General features: G+C 42.7%; 2 protein-coding genes across 5 annotated transcripts; both read left to right on the top strand.

Moving 5' to 3' along the window:
- The first annotated feature begins 5,020 nt into the window (after window positions 1-5,020).
- LOC114766299 (eukaryotic translation initiation factor 4 gamma 3-like) lies at window positions 5,021-8,843 on the top strand. Of its 2 annotated transcripts, XM_028956994.1 has the most exons (6): window positions 5,021-5,170; window positions 5,392-6,741; window positions 6,934-7,029; window positions 7,256-7,311; window positions 7,832-7,887; window positions 8,036-8,843. In XM_028956994.1, the coding sequence occupies exon 2, from the start codon at window positions 5,396-5,398 to the stop codon at window positions 6,176-6,178; it is 783 nt and encodes a 260-aa protein (XP_028812827.1). In that variant the 5' UTR covers window positions 5,021-5,170; window positions 5,392-5,395; the 3' UTR covers window positions 6,179-6,741; window positions 6,934-7,029; window positions 7,256-7,311; window positions 7,832-7,887; window positions 8,036-8,843. The 2 variants fall into 2 exon arrangements, with proteins under 2 accessions (XP_028812827.1, XP_028812835.1); XM_028957002.1 differs by lacking the exon at window positions 5,021-5,170 and having other exon boundaries at window positions 5,211-6,741; window positions 8,061-8,843.
- A 5,867-nt stretch (window positions 8,844-14,710) lies between these two features.
- Window positions 14,711-18,089, top strand: LOC114766311 (eukaryotic translation initiation factor 4 gamma 3-like). 3 transcript variants are annotated; one of them, XM_028957022.1, is made up of 4 exons: window positions 14,711-14,860; window positions 15,082-16,431; window positions 16,624-17,123; window positions 17,271-18,089. In XM_028957022.1, the coding sequence occupies exon 2, from the start codon at window positions 15,086-15,088 to the stop codon at window positions 15,854-15,856; it is 771 nt and encodes a 256-aa protein (XP_028812855.1). In that variant the 5' UTR covers window positions 14,711-14,860; window positions 15,082-15,085; the 3' UTR covers window positions 15,857-16,431; window positions 16,624-17,123; window positions 17,271-18,089. The 3 variants fall into 3 exon arrangements, with proteins under 3 accessions (XP_028812855.1, XP_028812864.1, XP_028812846.1); XM_028957031.1 differs by having other exon boundaries at window positions 15,082-16,850; window positions 17,069-17,123; XM_028957013.1 differs by having other exon boundaries at window positions 15,082-17,123.
- Window positions 18,090-19,504: the final 1,415 nt, after the last annotated feature.

The following is a 19,504-nucleotide window of genomic DNA, read 5'->3' as shown; positions in this document are numbered from 1 at the left end:
AGCATTGTGAACTTCAGCATTCTGGGCCGCATTACTTCTCCCTTCTGGCTGATGATTCTGATGATTCACTGATGATACTTAATCTCACCATTGCCACTTTGTTTAAGGCTTATTTGACTGTGTCAGCAAGGCGGTCAAAAATAACACGATTAATTTTAAATAATTACATTTTTCGGTCTTGCATAAAGATGGAGACAGACTGTGAATGAGATTTAGGGCAGATTCAGATCATTTACATTATTTTCAAATGGAGCTACAAGGCTGCCGTGCTCAAAACATGGCTGTGATGCAGTGATTGCGGTGTGTTCACGATGCACCTGCTGTGTCTGTGTAATTAAGTGTATTTTTCTAAAATCCAATTTTTCTATTTTTCCAATTCATGTTACTTCACAATGTAGACTATTTCAACATGAGACACGTCTCCAACATAGTTCTTTTAAACATAATCTATTAAATATTTCAGTTATGTAGATCTATTGGCAGGTGGCATGTTTTGTGCGATGCATCGATAATCGAGGCACTGATAATCAAATCGAATCGTGAGACCAGTGAAGGTTCGCACATCTAGTTAAAAATAGTTATGTAAAGTGTAATGTAATAAATTAGCACAATTAACACAGTACTGTTTTGTTTACTTCCTGCGTGGATCTGACCTGTGACGGTCAAAATCTGTGAAGCCCTGCATCACGCCAGTCAGTCACTGTCACCAGATCACTGTCACCTGCCTACTAAGCGGTAGGTCACTGACTCCACCCTTACTTCATGTTTCTGGGCAAGTGTTGGTTTCAGTTCTGTTAGTAAAACCATCAGTTCTTGGCACTTGGGTCCTGGCCTTGCCCCCTTCCTCGTGGCATTACAGTATCCTAGCCGGAGACAGTCCCTACATGAAAATTGACAATTACGTTTTAGACAATTACGTTCAGATGATGCATCTTTTACGTGAACATTAACAATAATCTCTGAATTTGTCTGCAGGTTTTTTATTGAAAGAAAAAAAAAAGACCAGGGGTCTCATTTATAAAACTTTGAGTCAAACTCATACTAAAACTGTATGTCCGGAAGGGGTTAAAATCTGGATTTTATGGGATCCGTTTCTGCGGTTGGGTCTTTGTTATGTTACATGTTCACCATGTTACCGGATGTCTCCCCTGTCCTGTTCTTCACCCATTAAACCCTGGTTTTGTGACGTTGTGCGATTGCATCCTTCTTCCTTGTCCAGTTTCGTCATCATCTCCGTTCACCTGCCTCTGCCTCGAAAATGTCCGATTTTTTTACATTTTTTTCACATAATTCACTCTCTACACGTCCCCTTCAACCATAAATGGTGAGTGCAAATCACCTCATGAATATTTAAGACTATAATCTGAAAAAAATGGTAACCAATTTTTGGTCTGGGAGCCAGACAGAGGTTCCGGGTCCGCCAGTGGGAGGACACAGCAGGGCAGGAGCCCTGTGGTCGCCACCGTCCGCACTGCCGCCTCCACTGATGGTACTGCTGGGGCTCCGAGGATGTAGTCCTTGGAGGGGGGGCTCTGTCAGGATTGGCTCCAGGTGCTGTTTCCAGCTGTAGCCTATCCGGACGGCTTTTAAAAACCTGTGTGTCACGACTACGGACTTACGAGGGAAGAAAGCGCAGAGGTCTGACATTCTGGGAATGGGTTTTTAATTATTAAACAAACAGTAAACACAAATAAACAATGGCGCGGTGGCCAAAACGGGAAATACAGGGGAATAAACTGAAACAAACCTGCAGGCGTGTGGCGATTGCCAGAACTCAAAACACATGAAACACAACCAGGTCAATTTCGTGCAGAGAGTCCACGAAAATGCCGTCCCTCCTGAAGGGGTGGAAAACAAGGGTATTTAAGCGCTGTCAGGATTGGCCACCGGTGATTAGCACAGCTGCAGTCAATCCTGACACTGTGACTCCGCCCCTCTGCAGCGACGGCATTTTGGTGAACTCTGGTTATGAACTTGACCTTATTTGTGAACCTGGTAACCTGTTGGAGTTTTGAGTTCTGCCACCTGCGGGCTAGTTTATGTTGATCCCCTTTATTTCCCGTTTTTGGCCATTGTGCCTTGTTTATTTGTGTTCCTTTATTGTTATTAATAAATCCTTGTCCCCAGTATGTCCCGCCTCTGTGCTTCCTTCCCCCGTCAACTTGCCGACGTGACAAACAACTTGCATATTAATAAGATTCAACAGCTGTGATGCATAGATTCAAGTTAAGATAAGATAATTGACTTAAGATTTAATTCAAATAATATGTTTTACTTATATATTCACTATTCACTACTAAAAAGAAATGAAATATACAGTGTACTATTGCCACTCACGTTTTTGCTCAACCTCTTCACCCATAGTCACATTTTTTTCTTCCCAAAACGTTTGAACGCATGGGTCAGAGGTTTTTTTTAGAGCATAACGTATTTGTAGGAAGAGGTAAATGAGATCATCTCTTGCCTTGTCTTGGTCATAGTTGTAAATATGCACAATAGCTTAATTGTTTGTCTTTTAACCAATCAACAGCCCTGATTTAAGAACTGATGGAAAAAATATGACTGCAAATCTTTTACATAAATGAAAGTATATGACTTGCAAGTGGGATGAATGATTTCATAAAGCACTATGTATATGCTCGTTTTTTTTTTTTTTTTAACAAATTGTATTTGTTACATAAGCATTAATATAACTGTAAATGAACAAGCAACACTTAAGGACATATCAACTCCAATAATTAGAAGAGTAACAATCCACACTGCACACGTTGTCATGAACAAATGAACTAAAGAATGGACTGTGCGATACTACATTCGACCAGTCTACTATATGGTACAAGACAAAAACTACAAGACAAACCAACCAGTAAGTGGAATAAACAGATATAAGACCCAGAATATTGTGAGTGCTTGGGGTCACACCTGTGGTAGTGAATTGAGATTTCTCAGGTACAACTACATTATTTATTTAGTTACTTATTTTTTACATGACAAATTGTATTCTATTTAGTTGACAGAGATCAGTAGATATAGTTTCAGTCTTCCTGGAGCAACTTCCACTTGACCGCTACCTCACTTGACAGCTACCAAGCAACATGTCATTTAGACAGTCATTTCAAAGTGAAGTGAAGTGATTGCCATTGTGATACAGCCATGACAGGCGTGGAAGCAGTGTGTGGGTACGGTGCTTTGCTCAGTGGCACCTCAGTGGATTCGAACCGGCAACCTTCTGATTATAGGGCCTCTTCCTTGTTTCAGCTACATGCAGGTTAGACAGTACATAGTGAAGGAAACAACATTTCATCAAAACCAAAGGTAAGGTGCCAGAAAAAAATATTTACTGTGGAAAATGGAACAGTGCAATAATATTACATTGTAAAGCTAATATGGCATGACAGTCCCAAGCAAATTTCACAAAGTTTGATTTGAAAAATTTGAAAACATTACATAATTCATTTTCAGTTTATTTAATCATATTTTGATAACCCAGATGTCAACATGTGAGTCTGCTTGTCAAAAGATCAGATAATATTTTGAAGCCACCCTTCACAAAAAAAAATTGTCCCAAATGTGGATATCATACGGTGTGACGCCATATTCCTTTTTTAAGAAGAAGAAGAACAGCACCTCATAACGACACTGAACATTACAAGATGAGTTATGTCTTTTTGTGATCAAGTTTATCCGGCACTCCTGCTTCAGTTCAGTCACTGATTTCACCGATTCTATATTTGTCTGCTTCGAACAAATTAAATTCCTAATGCTGAAAGAAAACGTCATTGGCAATTCAGAAAATGTGGCTTTTTACTTTACATAGTATTAACCATGCTTCAGACAATATTGAATTATTAGGCCTTGACAGGTTATGATTTCCAGAATTTCATATGATATGTATTACGTGCCAATGCTTACAGTACGTTTACAACCAGTAATATTCCTTTAGGGTTACTATCATTGTATAAAATCTGTAGCTGATATATTTTTGGTTCCATTTTCAGTCTGGTCAGGAAAACCTTCTCTGATCAAATGGGCAGTTTTGTACACATTAATCTCTGGGAATCATAAGATAACAGTAAATTTGAGGGTGTGTGAGTTCTTCTGGAAACCTTATAGGTGGGCCAATTATAGCAGGAAATGCTTATTTGATTTATTAATCTATTCTAATAATATGGATTTAGTTTGAATGGTCACCATAAATTATGTCTTGGTTGGAAGGAGTTGTGGTGTAACAGGGTTCTCTTTCCATCGTCCCCTTTTTCCAGACAGTGCTTGAAGTAAATCAGAAGAGCCCATCTCCATTCGATGTCACACAGAGAAATATTTGCCTCAAGCTCAAATGACACACAGGTTTGTTCACAAAACCAGGCATGAGACATGACTCCAAACATCAATGCAAAAAAGTATTAATCATTAAATAAGCAAAAGCACAAGTCGGGGGCAAATCCTGTTTGGGGCAGTGGTGGCCTAGCGGTTAAGGAAGCGGCCCCGTAAACAGAAGGTTGCCGGTTCGAATCCTGATCTGCCAAAGTGCCACTGAGCAGAGCACCATCCCCACACACTGCTCCCCGGGCGCCTGTCATGGCTGCCCACTGCTCACTAAGGGTGATGGGTTAAATGCAGAGGACAAATTTCACTGTGTGTTGTGCTGCTGTGTATCACAATGACAATCAATTCACTTTATTAAATTGTGAACAAAATAGAAAAAAAATCACCTACATGTGTTTCACACTCTAAACCCTTTTTGGACCCCAAACCACCAATCAGCCGCTTGGCTTACCTCATGGCTCCTCATGAAAACTAAAGTATTAATAATTTTATTAAAAAAAAAAAGAAAAGAAAAACAAATCCAAAAATATTATTCACACAGATATTTGGTAAAATCGAAAAATAAAAAATTAAATCAGGAGAAGAATGTGTTCAGTGTTGGAATACACCTGTCATGACGTCAGTTCCTGTGTTGATTCAACTGCCGTCGTGACAACACTGTGTCAGCAGAGGGCGCCAAAGGCCCCAACTCACATTTGGCGGTGGAGTGAAAAGTGGACTGAAGATGCTAGTTGGACGAAATCGTTTGATTAAAAACAAAACCGCCGACATGTTCAGACGCGACTGGTCGCCATGACAACTGTAAACAGAACGCCGACTCCTGATTGGCCGGGGCGCCTTCAAGGTAAAAACTCGACTGGAGACTTTCAGTTGCTCGCCAACTACCCGACTTGACTGCTTGCGGCTGCTCGCTTTCAAGATCCAAAAACCTTTTTCAGAGATTATCTGAGCTTTGGAGACATTTCACTGCATATTGCTATTTATTATTGTTAATTGCTCGTTTTTTCGTTATTGTTATAATATTATTATTGTTGTTCTTGTGTAATTAACTCTTTTCGTTTTCAGCACCATGAGCGAATTCGGGCTCCACCGGGCTGAAGAGCCCTGGAGGCCGACAAGGATGATGGCGACGCGCGGCCTTGTGAGTGGAACGCGGCGGCTGCTGCTCCACCTCCGCACGGCGCTGAACAAGATGACCGAGCGTAACTTCCAGCAGCAGCTGGACAAGGTGGCGGCGCTCGACATCACCACCCAGGAGCGGCTGCTGCTGGTGGCCGACGCCGTGCTGAACAAGGCCGTCACGGAGCCCGCCTTCTCCGGGCTCTACGCGCAGCTGTGCGCCGCCCTGCAGCGGCTCCGCGTCCCGTCCGCCACCAGCCCTGGAGCCTCCGTGACCTTCGCCGGCGTCCTGCTGGGCCGCGTGTGGAGGGAGTTCCACGGACAGCGGCCGCTGGGCCTCGTCAGGTTCATCGTGGAGCTCTTCAAGGTGAACCTGGTGACGGAGGCCATGGTCCACACTGGCATCCAGGAGCTTCTTCGTAAGACCTCCGAGGAGAGCCTGGAGTGTCTGAGCGGCCTCCTGCCCCGCGTCTGCCCGGCCCTGGGAAGATCTCGGGTGGAGCGCTACCTCAGGCAGGTGGAGGAGGTCCTCGGGCGGAGGAGGAGATGCTCGTTCCAGCTGCGCTTCAGGCTGCAGGACATGCTGGACGAGTGCAGGCAGAAGGCGGCGGTGAAGAGCGGGGAGCGTCCGGTGGAGAGAAGGCCGCGTCTGTGCGCCATGGACCGACCAGAGTCGACCCGCAGGCCGGTACACGCTCGTCTGGGCCCGAGAACAGCGCAACACGCCTTTTAAAGCCCGGGGCCATCCGGGACATCAATGGATCCTTTATCCGCCGGGCATTCTGGTGGCCGCTGATGGCCAGGGAGGTACGGGCCTATGTGGACGCATGTGAGGTTTGCGCACGGGCCAAGGACTCTACACCGGTTCCCCGACGCCCCTGGACCCACCTCGCCCTGGATTTTGTCTCCCGGTCTCCCCGAAGCAGAGGGCCCTAACAGCCTGACCATCGTGGGTGGCTTCTCAAAGGCTGACCTGGTCCTCCAACACAAGGGGACGCGACTCCTTTAAACAGGACAAGATGGCCACTCCCATGATGGCCGCTGTTTGACTCAGCTCTACTCACCACCTATTTTCCGAGTAAGACTGTTCCAGCATGTGTTTACAGGGACACGCACTGATTCAGTGTTTACAGGGACACGCAGGGACTCCAGGCAGCTGCTCAGTGGATCTTCAGCCACGCCAGGACAGATTGAGGAGCAGGCGGCGGCCCTCATCTGCCTCATCTTGGAGAGGTTAGTCGAGGCTCCTTTGGGGTTGTGAAGCGTGGGGAATGGCAGGCAACCTCTGGAAAAGTGGTGAGTACAAAACGACAGCAAGTGAGTGCATGTTGGGGAACAAACCCAAATTCTCCAAATCATGATTCATTTTGTCAGCACAATCATGTCAGCTTTGTGGAGTGAAATAAATCTCAGCATTTTGTTGCTTAAGATTTGAGTCTTGTACTGATAGTGATTCATTTTTTTATTGTTGTACAAACCTGTTGTTAGGTTCAAGAGGCGGTCCACGGTGTGACCGTAGAAGAGTGTCAGACGGCTTTGCAGAGCCACAGCTGGAACGTTCTGGAGGCAGTGCGCTACTTTAAGGTATTCAGGACCTCTTAATTCCTGAAGAAAAGTTCTATGGTGGAGATAACATTCACAAACAAGCAATTTCTGATTTAAAAATGAAAAAAATTCTGAAACATTCAAATTGTGTATATTGGACCATCATGAATTTCCAATCTAGTCTATGGCCGCCAGTTTTCACACTGGCCTACAGTGACAACTGTTTCCAAATGATTTTTTTGTGGTTCGGACTCTTCTCTTACAGGCGCTGATGGTTTATGATGGTTTCAAATGAGAAGTTATCTGTTCTTTACAGTCTGTGTAAGTTTTGTTCCCCATCTGTGATTCTAATACAACAGAGTCAGCAGTTTTATGTGTCTCTTCTGCTAGGCACAAGGCCCAGTAAGTAGACTATAGAAAGGACATTCAGCCTGAAGGGACAGGGCCATTATTCAGTGGAAATAAGGAAGCTAGTTTGTTTTTTTCTATCAGCTCCACTTAATCAGATCTTCAGTAATGTTTCAACTGTATAGGTAGTATGTGGAACAGTAAATTAAGTTTGCAGGTCTCAGTACACAATCATTTTAATTAATGGAAAGGAAGACCAAGCATGAGCCTTTGAGGTTTGTGTTAATTTTGCTCTTAAAGGTTAAAGCCACATGTTTTATCTTGTAATGGTCATTAGGAATTTATAATGTTTAGACAGCTTGAGGCTGGTAGTAGCTGTTAGTATGTGGTCACATTATTTCAGGTGAAAGGGACATAATATCAGCAGCAGCAGCAGGCAGGAAAAACTGCATCCTGCGACTGACTAGTTTCTGTTTCTTTTTCATGAGTCAAGATTTTCCATTACGGCATGATTCAATACTCAGCTGAATTTCCGAACTTTTTTTTAAAGTAAGTTATACCAAATATATAGCACTGATAGAGACTCTGTGGGATATTTGTGATATAGCATGTTTTTGAATGTCATAATGTTGTTTTGCTAATTTGACGAGTTAAAGTGCTGATAATCCATCTGCCTGTTTTTTTTTTCACTCCTGAGATGATTCGTCATGTATCACTAACAGTTCAGTGAACAAGAAGTATTACACACAACCAAAGAGGAGAGACTGAGGAAGTGGACGTTGACAAGAGCAAGTCTTCATTGCCCAGCATGAGAAAATGAGGATTCTGACATTAGCGAACACTCTTCATATGCCACATCTACGATAGCACCATGAAAAGCAGGCCCGTCATGTTTGTCATATAAAACTAAATTTTCTTTGTCTCACAGATTTTCTATATTTGGACCAAACATGACCAGGGGTACTGCGCTAACAATTGTCATCATTGCAACAAAGACCACAGCTTCAGTGTTGCTTTTGTGAACTAACTTGTATTTATTTTATTTATTTATTGTTTGTATGTATATTTATTATTTTTGAATTGTATTGACTAAAAACTGTCATTCCTGTTCTTGTATGTGCCCTGCTGTCTCTGTACAACTGCTGTCTAAATTAAAATATGCATGGCACGCATGGCTTTTAAAGGCTGGCAGTTTAGGAACATCCCTCTGTGTAAAAATATTTTCATTTGTACATTAAATAGACATGGATTTTTCATTTAGTTAGAAATCTTGTTTTCTTGAGTGAGCCTGTTTTTGTATGGATTTATAGAGATTTCTTTAAACATGCACAGTTCTATCTGCCTAGCCACCAAGCAGTTTCTGCAAAAAAAAAAAAATTAATCCTTGTTCATTTATATGTGACCCACTAAAAGCTGTTACCATACAGGTGAATAAATTGATTTCATGATTTATGTAGACGTTGTACAGTTTATGATTATTTTTTATTAAAAGTATTTACCATTTACCATGTTTTCTTTTTCTTGTTATTTTCTGACCTAGAAAAAAACTATACATACTCACATATGATCCATTTAGCCACCAATTCACCTAGGGTTCATGCCTTTGGAATGCCAGGAGGAAACTGGGGAATCTGTTGAAAACCTGCACCAATACGGGGGGGAGCATTTAAACTCTACACGCTCACAAGGTCCAAGCCAGGATTCAAACTCACAACTGTATAGTTGTAATGCAACTCAATATTCTGCAAATGAATAATGAACATTATTTTTACATTACAAAATAGCCTGGGATGTTAAATCTGCAAAAACAAGCTTAAAACTGGGATTTAGATGTGGGACTAATGAAGGATTATTGTATTTGATCCCTTTTATTATTTGATTGTTGTTAGAGGTGAATGTTGTTTTAATAAAGTTGAGTGCAGCAGTTGGTCTTCTATGAAGTAGTTGGACCTGCAGCACATGCTTTCACCTGTTCCTCATGCTGGTCTGCAGGAAAGTGGGTAAGGAACGGGGTGTCGGGCAGGCAGGGTTAGGCGGTGGTCAGAGATCAGAGATCTAGAGTGGGGAGAGTGAGAGGACACCGGTGATCCAGCCGATTGCCTCCCTTGGGAGAAGTGTGCAATCAAAGGAGGTCAGAGGGTTGGGAAAGTCAGTTTCTTATGGGCTGTCAAGTTTCTATGTAAGAGGCTGAAGGAAATCAGTGCAGCAGCATGTCCAGTTCATCAGGGAAGTTGTGAAACTGAGTGTTTTATTTGTAGACAACGTATCGCTGTCCGCCCCAAACCAAACCATAGCTGAGAAGAATAATGGTGGATTTCTTCCACTGACTAGACCAGTGAAGTGTTTCTCAATATTCCACTGCAGAGCATTGTGAACTTCAGCATTCTGGGCCGCATTACTTCTCCCTTCTGGCTGATGATTCTGATGATTCACTGATGATACATGATCTCACCATTGCCACTTTGTTTAAGGCTTATTTGACTGTGTCAGCAAGGCGGTCAAAAATAACACGATTAATTTTAAATAATTACATTTTTCGGTCTTGCATAAAGATGGAGACAGACTGTGAATGAGATTTAGGGCAGATTCAGATCATTTACATTATTTTCAAATGGAGCTACAAGGCTGCCGTGCTCAAAACATGGCTGTGATGCAGTGATTGCGGTGTGTTCACGATGCACCTGCTGTGTCTGTGTAATTAAGTGTATTTTTCTAAAATCCAATTTTTCTATTTTTCCAATTCATGTTACTTCACAATGTAGACTATTTCAACATGAGACACGTCTCCAACATAGTTCTTTTAAACATAATCTATTAAATATTTCAGTTATGTAGATCTATTGGCAGGTGGCATGTTTTGTGCGATGCATCGATAATCGAGGCACTGATAATCAAATCGAATCGTGAGACCAGTGAAGGTTCGCACATCTAGTTAAAAATAGTTATGTAAAGTGTAATGTAATAAATTAGCACAATTAACACAGTACTGTTTTGTTTACTTCCTGCGTGGATCTGACCTGTGACGGTCAAAATCTGTGAAGCCCTGCATCACGCCAGTCAGTCACTGTCACCAGATCACTGTCACCTGCCTACTAAGCGGTAGGTCACTGACTCCACCCTTACTTCATGTTTCTGGGCAAGTGTTGGTTTCAGTTCTGTTAGTAAAACCATCAGTTCTTGGCACTTGGGTCCTGGCCTTGCCCCCTTCCTCGTGGCATTACAGTATCCTAGCCGGAGACAGTCCCTACATGAAAATTGACAATTACGTTTTAGACAATTACGTTCAGATGATGCATCTTTTACGTGAACATTAACAATAATCTCTGAATTTGTCTGCAGGTTTTTTATTGAAAGAAAAAAAAAAGACCAGGGGTCTCATTTATAAAACTTTGAGTCAAACTCATACTAAAACTGTATGTCCGGAAGGGGTTAAAATCTGGGATTTTAACCCCTTCCCCTTTCATCGTCTCCCCTGTCCTGTTCTTCACCCATTAAACCCTGGTTTTGTGACGTTGTGCGATTGCATCCTTCTTCCTTGTCCAGTTTCGTCATCATCTCCGTTCACCTGCCTCGTCATGCTACATGGTTGTGACATGTATGCAGAGAAAATGTCCGAATTTTTTACATTTTTTTCACATAATTCACTCTCTACACGTCCCCTTCAACCATAAATTGTGAGTGCAAATCAACTCATGAATATTTAAGACTATAATCTGAAAAAAATGGTAACCAATTTTTGGTCTGGGAGCCAGCCAGAGGTTCCGGGTCCGCCAGTGGGAGGACACAGCAGGGCAGGAGCCCTGTGGTCGCCACCGTCCGCACTGCCGCCTCCACTGATGGTACTGCTGGGGCTCCGAGGATGTAGTCCTTGGAGGGGGGGCTCTGTCAGGATTGGCTCCAGGTGCTGTTTCCAGCTGTAGCCTATCCGGACGGCTTTTAAAAACCTGTGTGTCACGACTACGGACTTACGAGGGAAGAAAGCGCAGAGGTCTGACATTCTGGGAATGGGTTTTTAATTATTAAACAAACAGTAAACACAAATAAACAATGGCGCGGTGGCCAAAACGGGAAATACAGGGGAATAAACTGAAACAAACCCGCAGGCGTGTGGCGATTGCCAGAACTCAAAACACATGAAACACAACCAGGTCAATTTCGTGCAGAGAGTCCACGAAAATGCCGTCCCTCCTGAAGGGGTGGAAAACAAGGGTATTTAAGCGCTGTCAGGATTGGCCACCGGTGATTAGCACAGCTGCAGTCAATCCTGACACTGTGACTCCGCCCCTCTGCAGCGACGGCATTTTGGTGAACTCTGGTTATGAACTTGACCTTATTTGTGAACCTGGTAACCTGTTGGAGTTTTGAGTTCTGCCACCTGCGGGCTAGTTTATGTTGATCCCCTTTATTTCCCGTTTTTGGCCATTGTGCCTTGTTTATTTGTGTTCCTTTATTGTTATTAATAAATCCTTGTCCCCAGTATGTCCCGCCTCTGTGCTTCCTTCCCCCGTCAACTTGCCGACGTGACAAACAACTTGCATATTAATAAGATTCAACAGCTGTGATGCATAGATTCAAGTTAAGATAAGATAATTGACTTAAGATTTAATTCAAATAATATGTTTTACTTATATATTCACTATTCACTACTAAAAAGAAATGAAATATACAGTGTACTATTGCCACTCACGTTTTTGCTCAACCTCTTCACCCATAGTCACATTTTTTTCTTCCCAAAACGTTTGAACGCATGGGTCAGAGGTTTTTTTTAGAGCATAACGTATTTGTAGGAAGAGGTAAATGAGATCATCTCTTGCCTTGTCTTGGTCATAGTTGTAAATATGCACAATAGCTTAATTGTTTGTCTTTTAACCAATCAACAGCCCTGATTTAAGAACTGATGGAAAAAATATGACTGCAAATCTTTTACATAAATGAAAGTATATGACTTGCAAGTGGGATGAATGATTTCATAAAGCACTATGTATATGCTCGTTTTTTTTTTTTTTTTAACAAATTGTATTTGTTACATAAGCATTAATATAACTGTAAATGAACAAGCAACACTTAAGGACATATCAACTCCAATAATTAGAAGAGTAACAATCCACACTGCACACGTTGTCATGAACAAATGAACTAAAGAATGGACTGTGCGATACTACATTCGACCAGTCTACTATATGGTACAAGACAAAAACTACAAGACAAACCAACCAGTAAGTGGAATAAACAGATATAAGACCCAGAATATTGTGAGTGCTTGGGGTCACACCTGTGGTAGTGAATTGAGATTTCTCAGGTACAACTACATTATTTATTTAGTTACTTATTTTTTACATGACAAATTGTATTCTATTTAGTTGACAGAGATCAGTAGATATAGTTTCAGTCTTCCTGGAGCAACTTCCACTTGACCGCTACCTCACTTGACAGCTACCAAGCAACATGTCATTTAGACAGTCATTTCAAAGTGAAGTGAAGTGATTGCCATTGTGATACAGCCATGACAGGCGTGGAAGCAGTGTGTGGGTACGGTGCTTTGCTCAGTGGCACCTCAGTGGATTCGAACCGGCAACCTTCTGATTATAGGGCCTCTTCCTTGTTTCAGCTACATGCAGGTTAGACAGTACATAGTGAAGGAAACAACATTTCATCAAAACCAAAGGTAAGGTGCCAGAAAAAAATATTTACTGTGGAAAATGGAACAGTGCAATAATATTACATTGTAAAGCTAATATGGCATGACAGTCCCAAGCAAATTTCACAAAGTTTGATTTGAAAAATTTGAAAACATTACATAATTCATTTTCAGTTTATTTAATCATATTTTGATAACCCAGATGTCAACATGTGAGTCTGCTTGTCAAAAGATCAGATAATATTTTGAAGCCCCCCTTCACAAAAAAAAATTGTCCCAAATGTGGATATCATACGGTGTGACGCCATATTCCTTTTTTAAGAAGAAGAAGAACAGCACCTCATAACGACACTGAACATTACAAGATGAGTTATGTCTTTTTGTGATCAAGTTTATCCGGCACTCCTGCTTCAGTTCAGTCACTGATTTCACCGATTCTATATTTGTCTGCTTCGAACAAATTAAATTCCTAATGCTGAAAGAAAACGTCATTGGCAATTCAGAAAATGTGGCTTTTTACTTTACATAGTATTAACCATGCTTCAGACAATATTGAATTATTAGGCCTTGACAGGTTATGATTTCCAGAATTTCATATGATATGTATTACGTGCCAATGCTTACAGTACGTTTACAACCAGTAATATTCCTTTAGGGTTACTATCATTGTATAAAATCTGTAGCTGATATATTTTTGGTTCCATTTTCAGTCTGGTCAGGAAAACCTTCTCTGATCAAATGGGCAGTTTTGTACACATTAATCTCTGGGAATCATAAGATAACAGTAAATTTGAGGGTGTGTGAGTTCTTCTGGAAACCTTATAGGTGGGCCAATTATAGCAGGAAATGCTTATTTGATTTATTAATCTATTCTAATAATATGGATTTAGTTTGAATGGTCACCATAAATTATGTCTTGGTTGGAAGGAGTTGTGGTGTAACAGGGTTCTCTTTCCATCGTCCCCTTTTTCCAGACAGTGCTTGAAGTAAATCAGAAGAGCCCATCTCCATTCGATGTCACACAGAGAAATATTTGCCTCAAGCTCAAATGACACACAGGTTTGTTCACAAAACCAGGCATGAGACATGACTCCAAACATCAATGCAAAAAAGTATTAATCATTAAATAAGCAAAAGCACAAGTCGGGGGCAAATCCTGTTTGGGGCAGTGGTGGCCTAGCGGTTAAGGAAGCGGCCCCGTAAACAGAAGGTTGCCGGTTCGAATCCTGATCTGCCAAAGTGCCACTGAGCAGAGCACCATCCCCACACACTGCTCCCCGGGCGCCTGTCATGGCTGCCCACTGCTCACTAAGGGTGATGGGTTAAATGCAGAGGACAAATTTCACTGTGTGTTGTGCTGCTGTGTATCACAATGACAATCAATTCACTTTATTAAATTGTGAACAAAATAGAAAAAAAATCACCTACATGTGTTTCACACTCTAAACCCTTTTTGGACCCCAAACCACCAATCAGCCGCTTGGCTTACCTCATGGCTCCTCATGAAAACTAAAGTATTAATAATTTTATAAAAAAAAAAAAAAGAAAAGAAAAACAAATCCAAAAATATTATTCACACAGATATTTGGTAAAATCGAAAAATAAAAAATTAAATCAGGAGAAGAATGTGTTCAGTGTTGGAATACACCTGTCATGACGTCAGTTCCTGTGTTGATTCAACTGCCGTCGTGACAACACTGTGTCAGCAGAGGGCGCCAAAGGCCCCAACTCACATTTGGCGGTGGAGTGAAAAGTGGACTGAAGATGCTAGTTGGACGAAATCGTTTGATTAAAAACAAAACCGCCGACATGTTCAGACGCGACTGGTCGCCATGACAACTGTAAACAGAACGCCGACTCCTGATTGGCCGGGGCGCCTTCATGGTAAAAACTCGACTGGAGACTTTCAGTTGCTCGCCAACTACCCGACTTGACTGCTTGCGGCTGCTCGCTTTCAAGATCCAAAAACCTTTTTCAGAGATTATCTGAGCTTTGGAGACATTTCACTGCATATTGCTATTTATTATTGTTAATTGCTCGTTTTTTCGTTATTGTTATAATATTATTATTGTTGTTCTTGTGTAATTAACTCTTTTCGTTTTCAGCACCATGAGCGAATTCGGGCTCCACCGGGCTGAAGAGCCCTGGAGGCCGACAAGGATGATGGCGACGCGCGGCCTTGTGAGTGGAACGCGGCGGCTGCTGCTCCACCTCCGCACGGCGCTGAACAAGATGACCGAGCGCAACTTCCAGCAGCAGCTGGACAAGGTGGCGGCGCTCGACATCACCACCCAGGAGCGGCTGCTGCTGGTGGCCGACGCCGTGCTGAACAAGGCCGTCACGGAGCCCGCCTTCTCCGGGCTCTACGCGCAGCTGTGCGCCGCCCTGCAGCGGCTCCGCGTCCCGTCCGCCACCAGCCCTGGAGCCTCCGTGACCTTCGCCGGCGTCCTGCTGGGCCGCGTGTGGAGGGAGTTCCACGGACAGCGGCCGCTGGGCCTCGTCAGGTTCATCGTGGAGCTCTTCAAGGTGAACCTGGTGACGGAGGCCATGGTCCACACTGGCATCCAGGAGCTTCTTCGTAAGACCTCCGAGGAGAGCCTGGAGTGTCTGAGCGGCCTCCTGCCCCGCGTCTGCCCGGCCCTGGGAAGATCTCGGGTGGAGCGCTACCTCAGGCAGGTGGAGGAGGTCCTCGGGCGGAGGAGGAGATGCTCGTTCCAGCTGCGCTTCAGGCTGCAGGACATGCTGGACGAGTGCAGGCAGAAGGCGGCGGTGAAGAGCGGGGAGCGTCCGGTGGAGAGAAGGCCGCGTCTGTGCGCCATGGACCAAGCAGAGTCGACCCGCAGGCCGGTACACGCTCGTCTGGGCCCGAGAACAGCGTAACGCGCCTTTTAAAGCCCGGGGCCATCCGGGACGTCAATGGATCCTTTATCCGCCGGGCATTCTGGTGGCCGCTGATGGCCAGGGAGGTACGGGCCTATGTGGACGCATGTGAGGTTTGCGCACGGGCCAAGGACTCTACACCGGCTGTCGGTCCACTCCGTCCTCTCCCGGTTCCCCGACGCCCCTGGACCCACCTCGCCCTGGATTTTGTCTCCCGGTCTCCCCGAAGCAGAGGGCCCTAACAGCCTGACCATCGTGGATGGCTTCTCAAAGGCTGACCTGGTCCTCCAACACAAGGGGACGCGACTCCTTTAAACAGGACAAGATGGCCACTCCCATGATGGCCGCTGTTTGACTCAGCTCTACTCACCACCTATTTTCCGAGTAAGACTGTTCCAGCATGTGTTTACAGGGACACGCAGGGACTCCAGGCAGCTGCTCAGTGGATCTTCAGCCACGCCAGGACAGATTGAGGAGCAGGCGGCGGCCCTCATCTGCCTCATCTTGGAGAGGTTAGTCGAGGCTCCTTTGGGGTTGTGAAGCGTGGGGAATGGCAGGCAACCTCTGGAAAAGTGGTGAGTACAAAACGACAGCAAGTGAGTGCATGTTGGGGAACAAACCCAAATTCTCCAAATCATGATTCATTTTGTCAGCACAATCATGTCAGCTTTGTGGAGTGAAATAAATCTCAGCATTTTGTTGCTTAAGATTTGAGTCTTGTACTGATAGTGATTCATTTTTTTATTGGTGTACAAACCTGTTGTTAGGTTCAAGAGACGGTCCACGGTGTGACCGTAGAAGAGTGTCAGACGGCTTTGCAGAGCCACAGCTGGAACGTTCTGGAGGCAGTGCTCCACTATCAGCTCCACTTAATCAGATCTTCAGTAATGTTTCAACTGTATAGGTAGTATGTGGAACAGTAAATGAAGTTTTCAGGTCTCAGTACACAATCATTTTAATTAATGGAAAGGAAGACCAAGCATGAGCCTTTGAGGTTTGTGTTAATTTTGCTCTTAAAGGTTAAAGCCACATGTTTTATCTTGTAATGGTCATTAGGAATTTATCATGTTTAGACAGCTTGAGGCTGGTAGTAGCTGTTAGTATGTGGTCACATTATTTCAGGTGAAAGGGACATAATATCATCAGCAGCAGCAGGCAGGAAAAACTGCATCCTGCGACTGACTAGTTTCTGTTTCTTTTTCACGAGTCAAGATTTTCCATTACGGCATGATTCAATACTGAGCTGAATTTCCGAACTTTTTTTAAAGTAAGTTATACCAAATATATAGCACTGATAGAGACTCTGTGGGATATTTGTGATATAGCATGTTTTTGAATGTCATAATGTTGTTTTGCTAATTTGACGAGTTAAAGTGCTGATAATCCATCTGCCTGTTTTTTTTTCACTCCTGAGATGATTCGTCATGTATCGCTAACAGTTCAGTGAACAAGAAGTATTACACACAACCAAAGAGGAGAGACTGAGGAAGTGGACGTTGACAAGAGCAAGTCTTCATTGCCCAGCATGAGAAAATGAGGATGTTCTGACATTAGCGAACACTCTTCATATGCCACATCTACGATAGCACCATGAAAAGCAGGCCCGTCATGTTTGTCATATAAAACTACATTTTCTTTGTCTCACAGATTTTCTATATTTGGACCAAACATGACCAGGGGTACTGCGCTAACAATTGTCATCATTGCAACAAAGACCACAGCTTCAGTGTTGCTTTTGTGAACTAACTTGTATTTATTTTATTTATTTATTGTTTGTATGTATATTTATTATTTTTGAAATGTATTGACTAAAAACTGTCATTCCTGTTATATTCCTGTTCTTGTATGTGCCCTGCTGTCTCTGTACAACTGCTGTCTAAATTAAAATATGCATGGCACGCATGGCTTTTAAAGGCTGGCAGTTTAGGAACATCCCTCTGTGTAAAAATATTTTCATTTGTACATTAAATAGACATGGATTTTTCATTTAGTTAGAAATCTTGTTTTCTTGAGTGAGCCTGTTTTTGTATGGATTTATAGAGATTTCTTTAAACATGCACAGTTCTATCTGCCTAGCCACCAAGCAGTTTCTGCAAAAAAAATAAATAATCCTTGTTCATTTATATGTGACCCACTAAAAGCTATTACCATACAGGTGAATACATTGATTTCATGATTTATGTAGACATTGTACAGTTTATGATTATTTTTTATTAAAAGTATTTACCATTTACCATGTTTTCTTTTTCTTGTTATTTTCTGACCTAGAAAAAAACTATACATACTCACATATGATCCATTTAGCCACCAATTCACCTAGGGTGCATGCCTTTGGAATGCCAGGAGGAAACTGGGGAATCTGTTGAAAACCTGCACCAATACGGGGGGGAGCATTTAAACTCTACACGCTCACAAGGTCCAAGCCAGGATTCAAACTCACAACTGTATAGTTGTAATGCAACTCAATATTCTGCAAATGAATAATGAACATTATTTTTACATTACAAAATAGCCTGGGATGTTAAATCTGCAAAAACAAGCTTAAAACTGGGATTTAGATGTGGGACTAATGAAGGATTATTGTATTTGATCCCTTTTATTATCATTTTTTTGTCAAAGGTGAATGTTGTTTTAATAAAGTTGAGTGCAGCAGTTGGTCTTCTATGAAGTAGTTGGACCTGCAGCACATGCTTTCACCTGTTCCTCATGCTGGTCTGCAGGAAAGTGGGTAAGGAACGGGGTGTCGGGCAGGCAGGGTTAGGCGGTGGTCAGAGATCAGAGATCTAGATTGGGGAGAGTGAGAGGCCTCCCTTGGGAGAAGTGTGCAATCAAAGGAGGTCAGAGGGTTGGGAAAGTCCATTTCTTATGGGCTGTCAAGCTTCTATGTAAGAGGCTGAAGGAAATCAGTGCAGCAGCATGTCCAGTTCATCAGGGAAGTTGTCAAACTGAGTGTTTTATTTGTAGACAATGTACCGCTGTCTGCCCGAATAATGGTGTGTTCCTGAATGGATTGCTTCCACTGACTAGACCAGTGAAGTGTTTCTCAATATTCCACTGCAGAGCATTGTGATCTTCAACACAGAGCAATGTTGGTCACACAATACGATGCAATTTAATAACCGGGTGACTGAATGAATGTTCATTCTGGGCCGCATTACTTCTCCCTTCTGGCAGAACTGATGATTCACTGATGAAACATAATCTCACCATTGCCACATTGTTTAAGGCTTATTTGAGTGTGTCAGCAAGGTGGTCAAAAACAACGATTCATTTTAAATAATTACATTTTTAGGTCTTGTTCTTGTGTGGGTCGGACCTATAACATTCGTCCTAGTCAAAGAATATCCCTGCATAAAGATGGAGACAGACTGTGAATTAGATTTTGGGCATATTCAGATAATTTGCATGTCGCGTTTACATTATTTTCAAATGGAGCTACAAGGCTGCCGTGCTCAAAACATGGCTGTGATGCAGTGATTGCGGTGTGTTCACGATGTACCTGCTGTGTCTGTGTAATTCAGTGTATTTTTCTAAAATATTTCCAATTCGGTGCAAGTTAGGGTTACTTCACAATGTAGACTATTTCAACATGAGACATGTCTCCAACATAGTTTTTTAAACATAATCTGTGAAATATTTCAGTTATGT

This window comes from Denticeps clupeoides, chromosome 2 (genome assembly GCF_900700375.1).
Source record: "Denticeps clupeoides chromosome 2, fDenClu1.1, whole genome shotgun sequence".
Classification (NCBI taxonomy): domain Eukaryota; kingdom Metazoa; phylum Chordata; class Actinopteri; order Clupeiformes; family Denticipitidae; genus Denticeps; species Denticeps clupeoides.
Note: the sequence above shows the minus strand (reverse complement) of the source record. Positions and strands in the feature narration are given on the sequence as shown.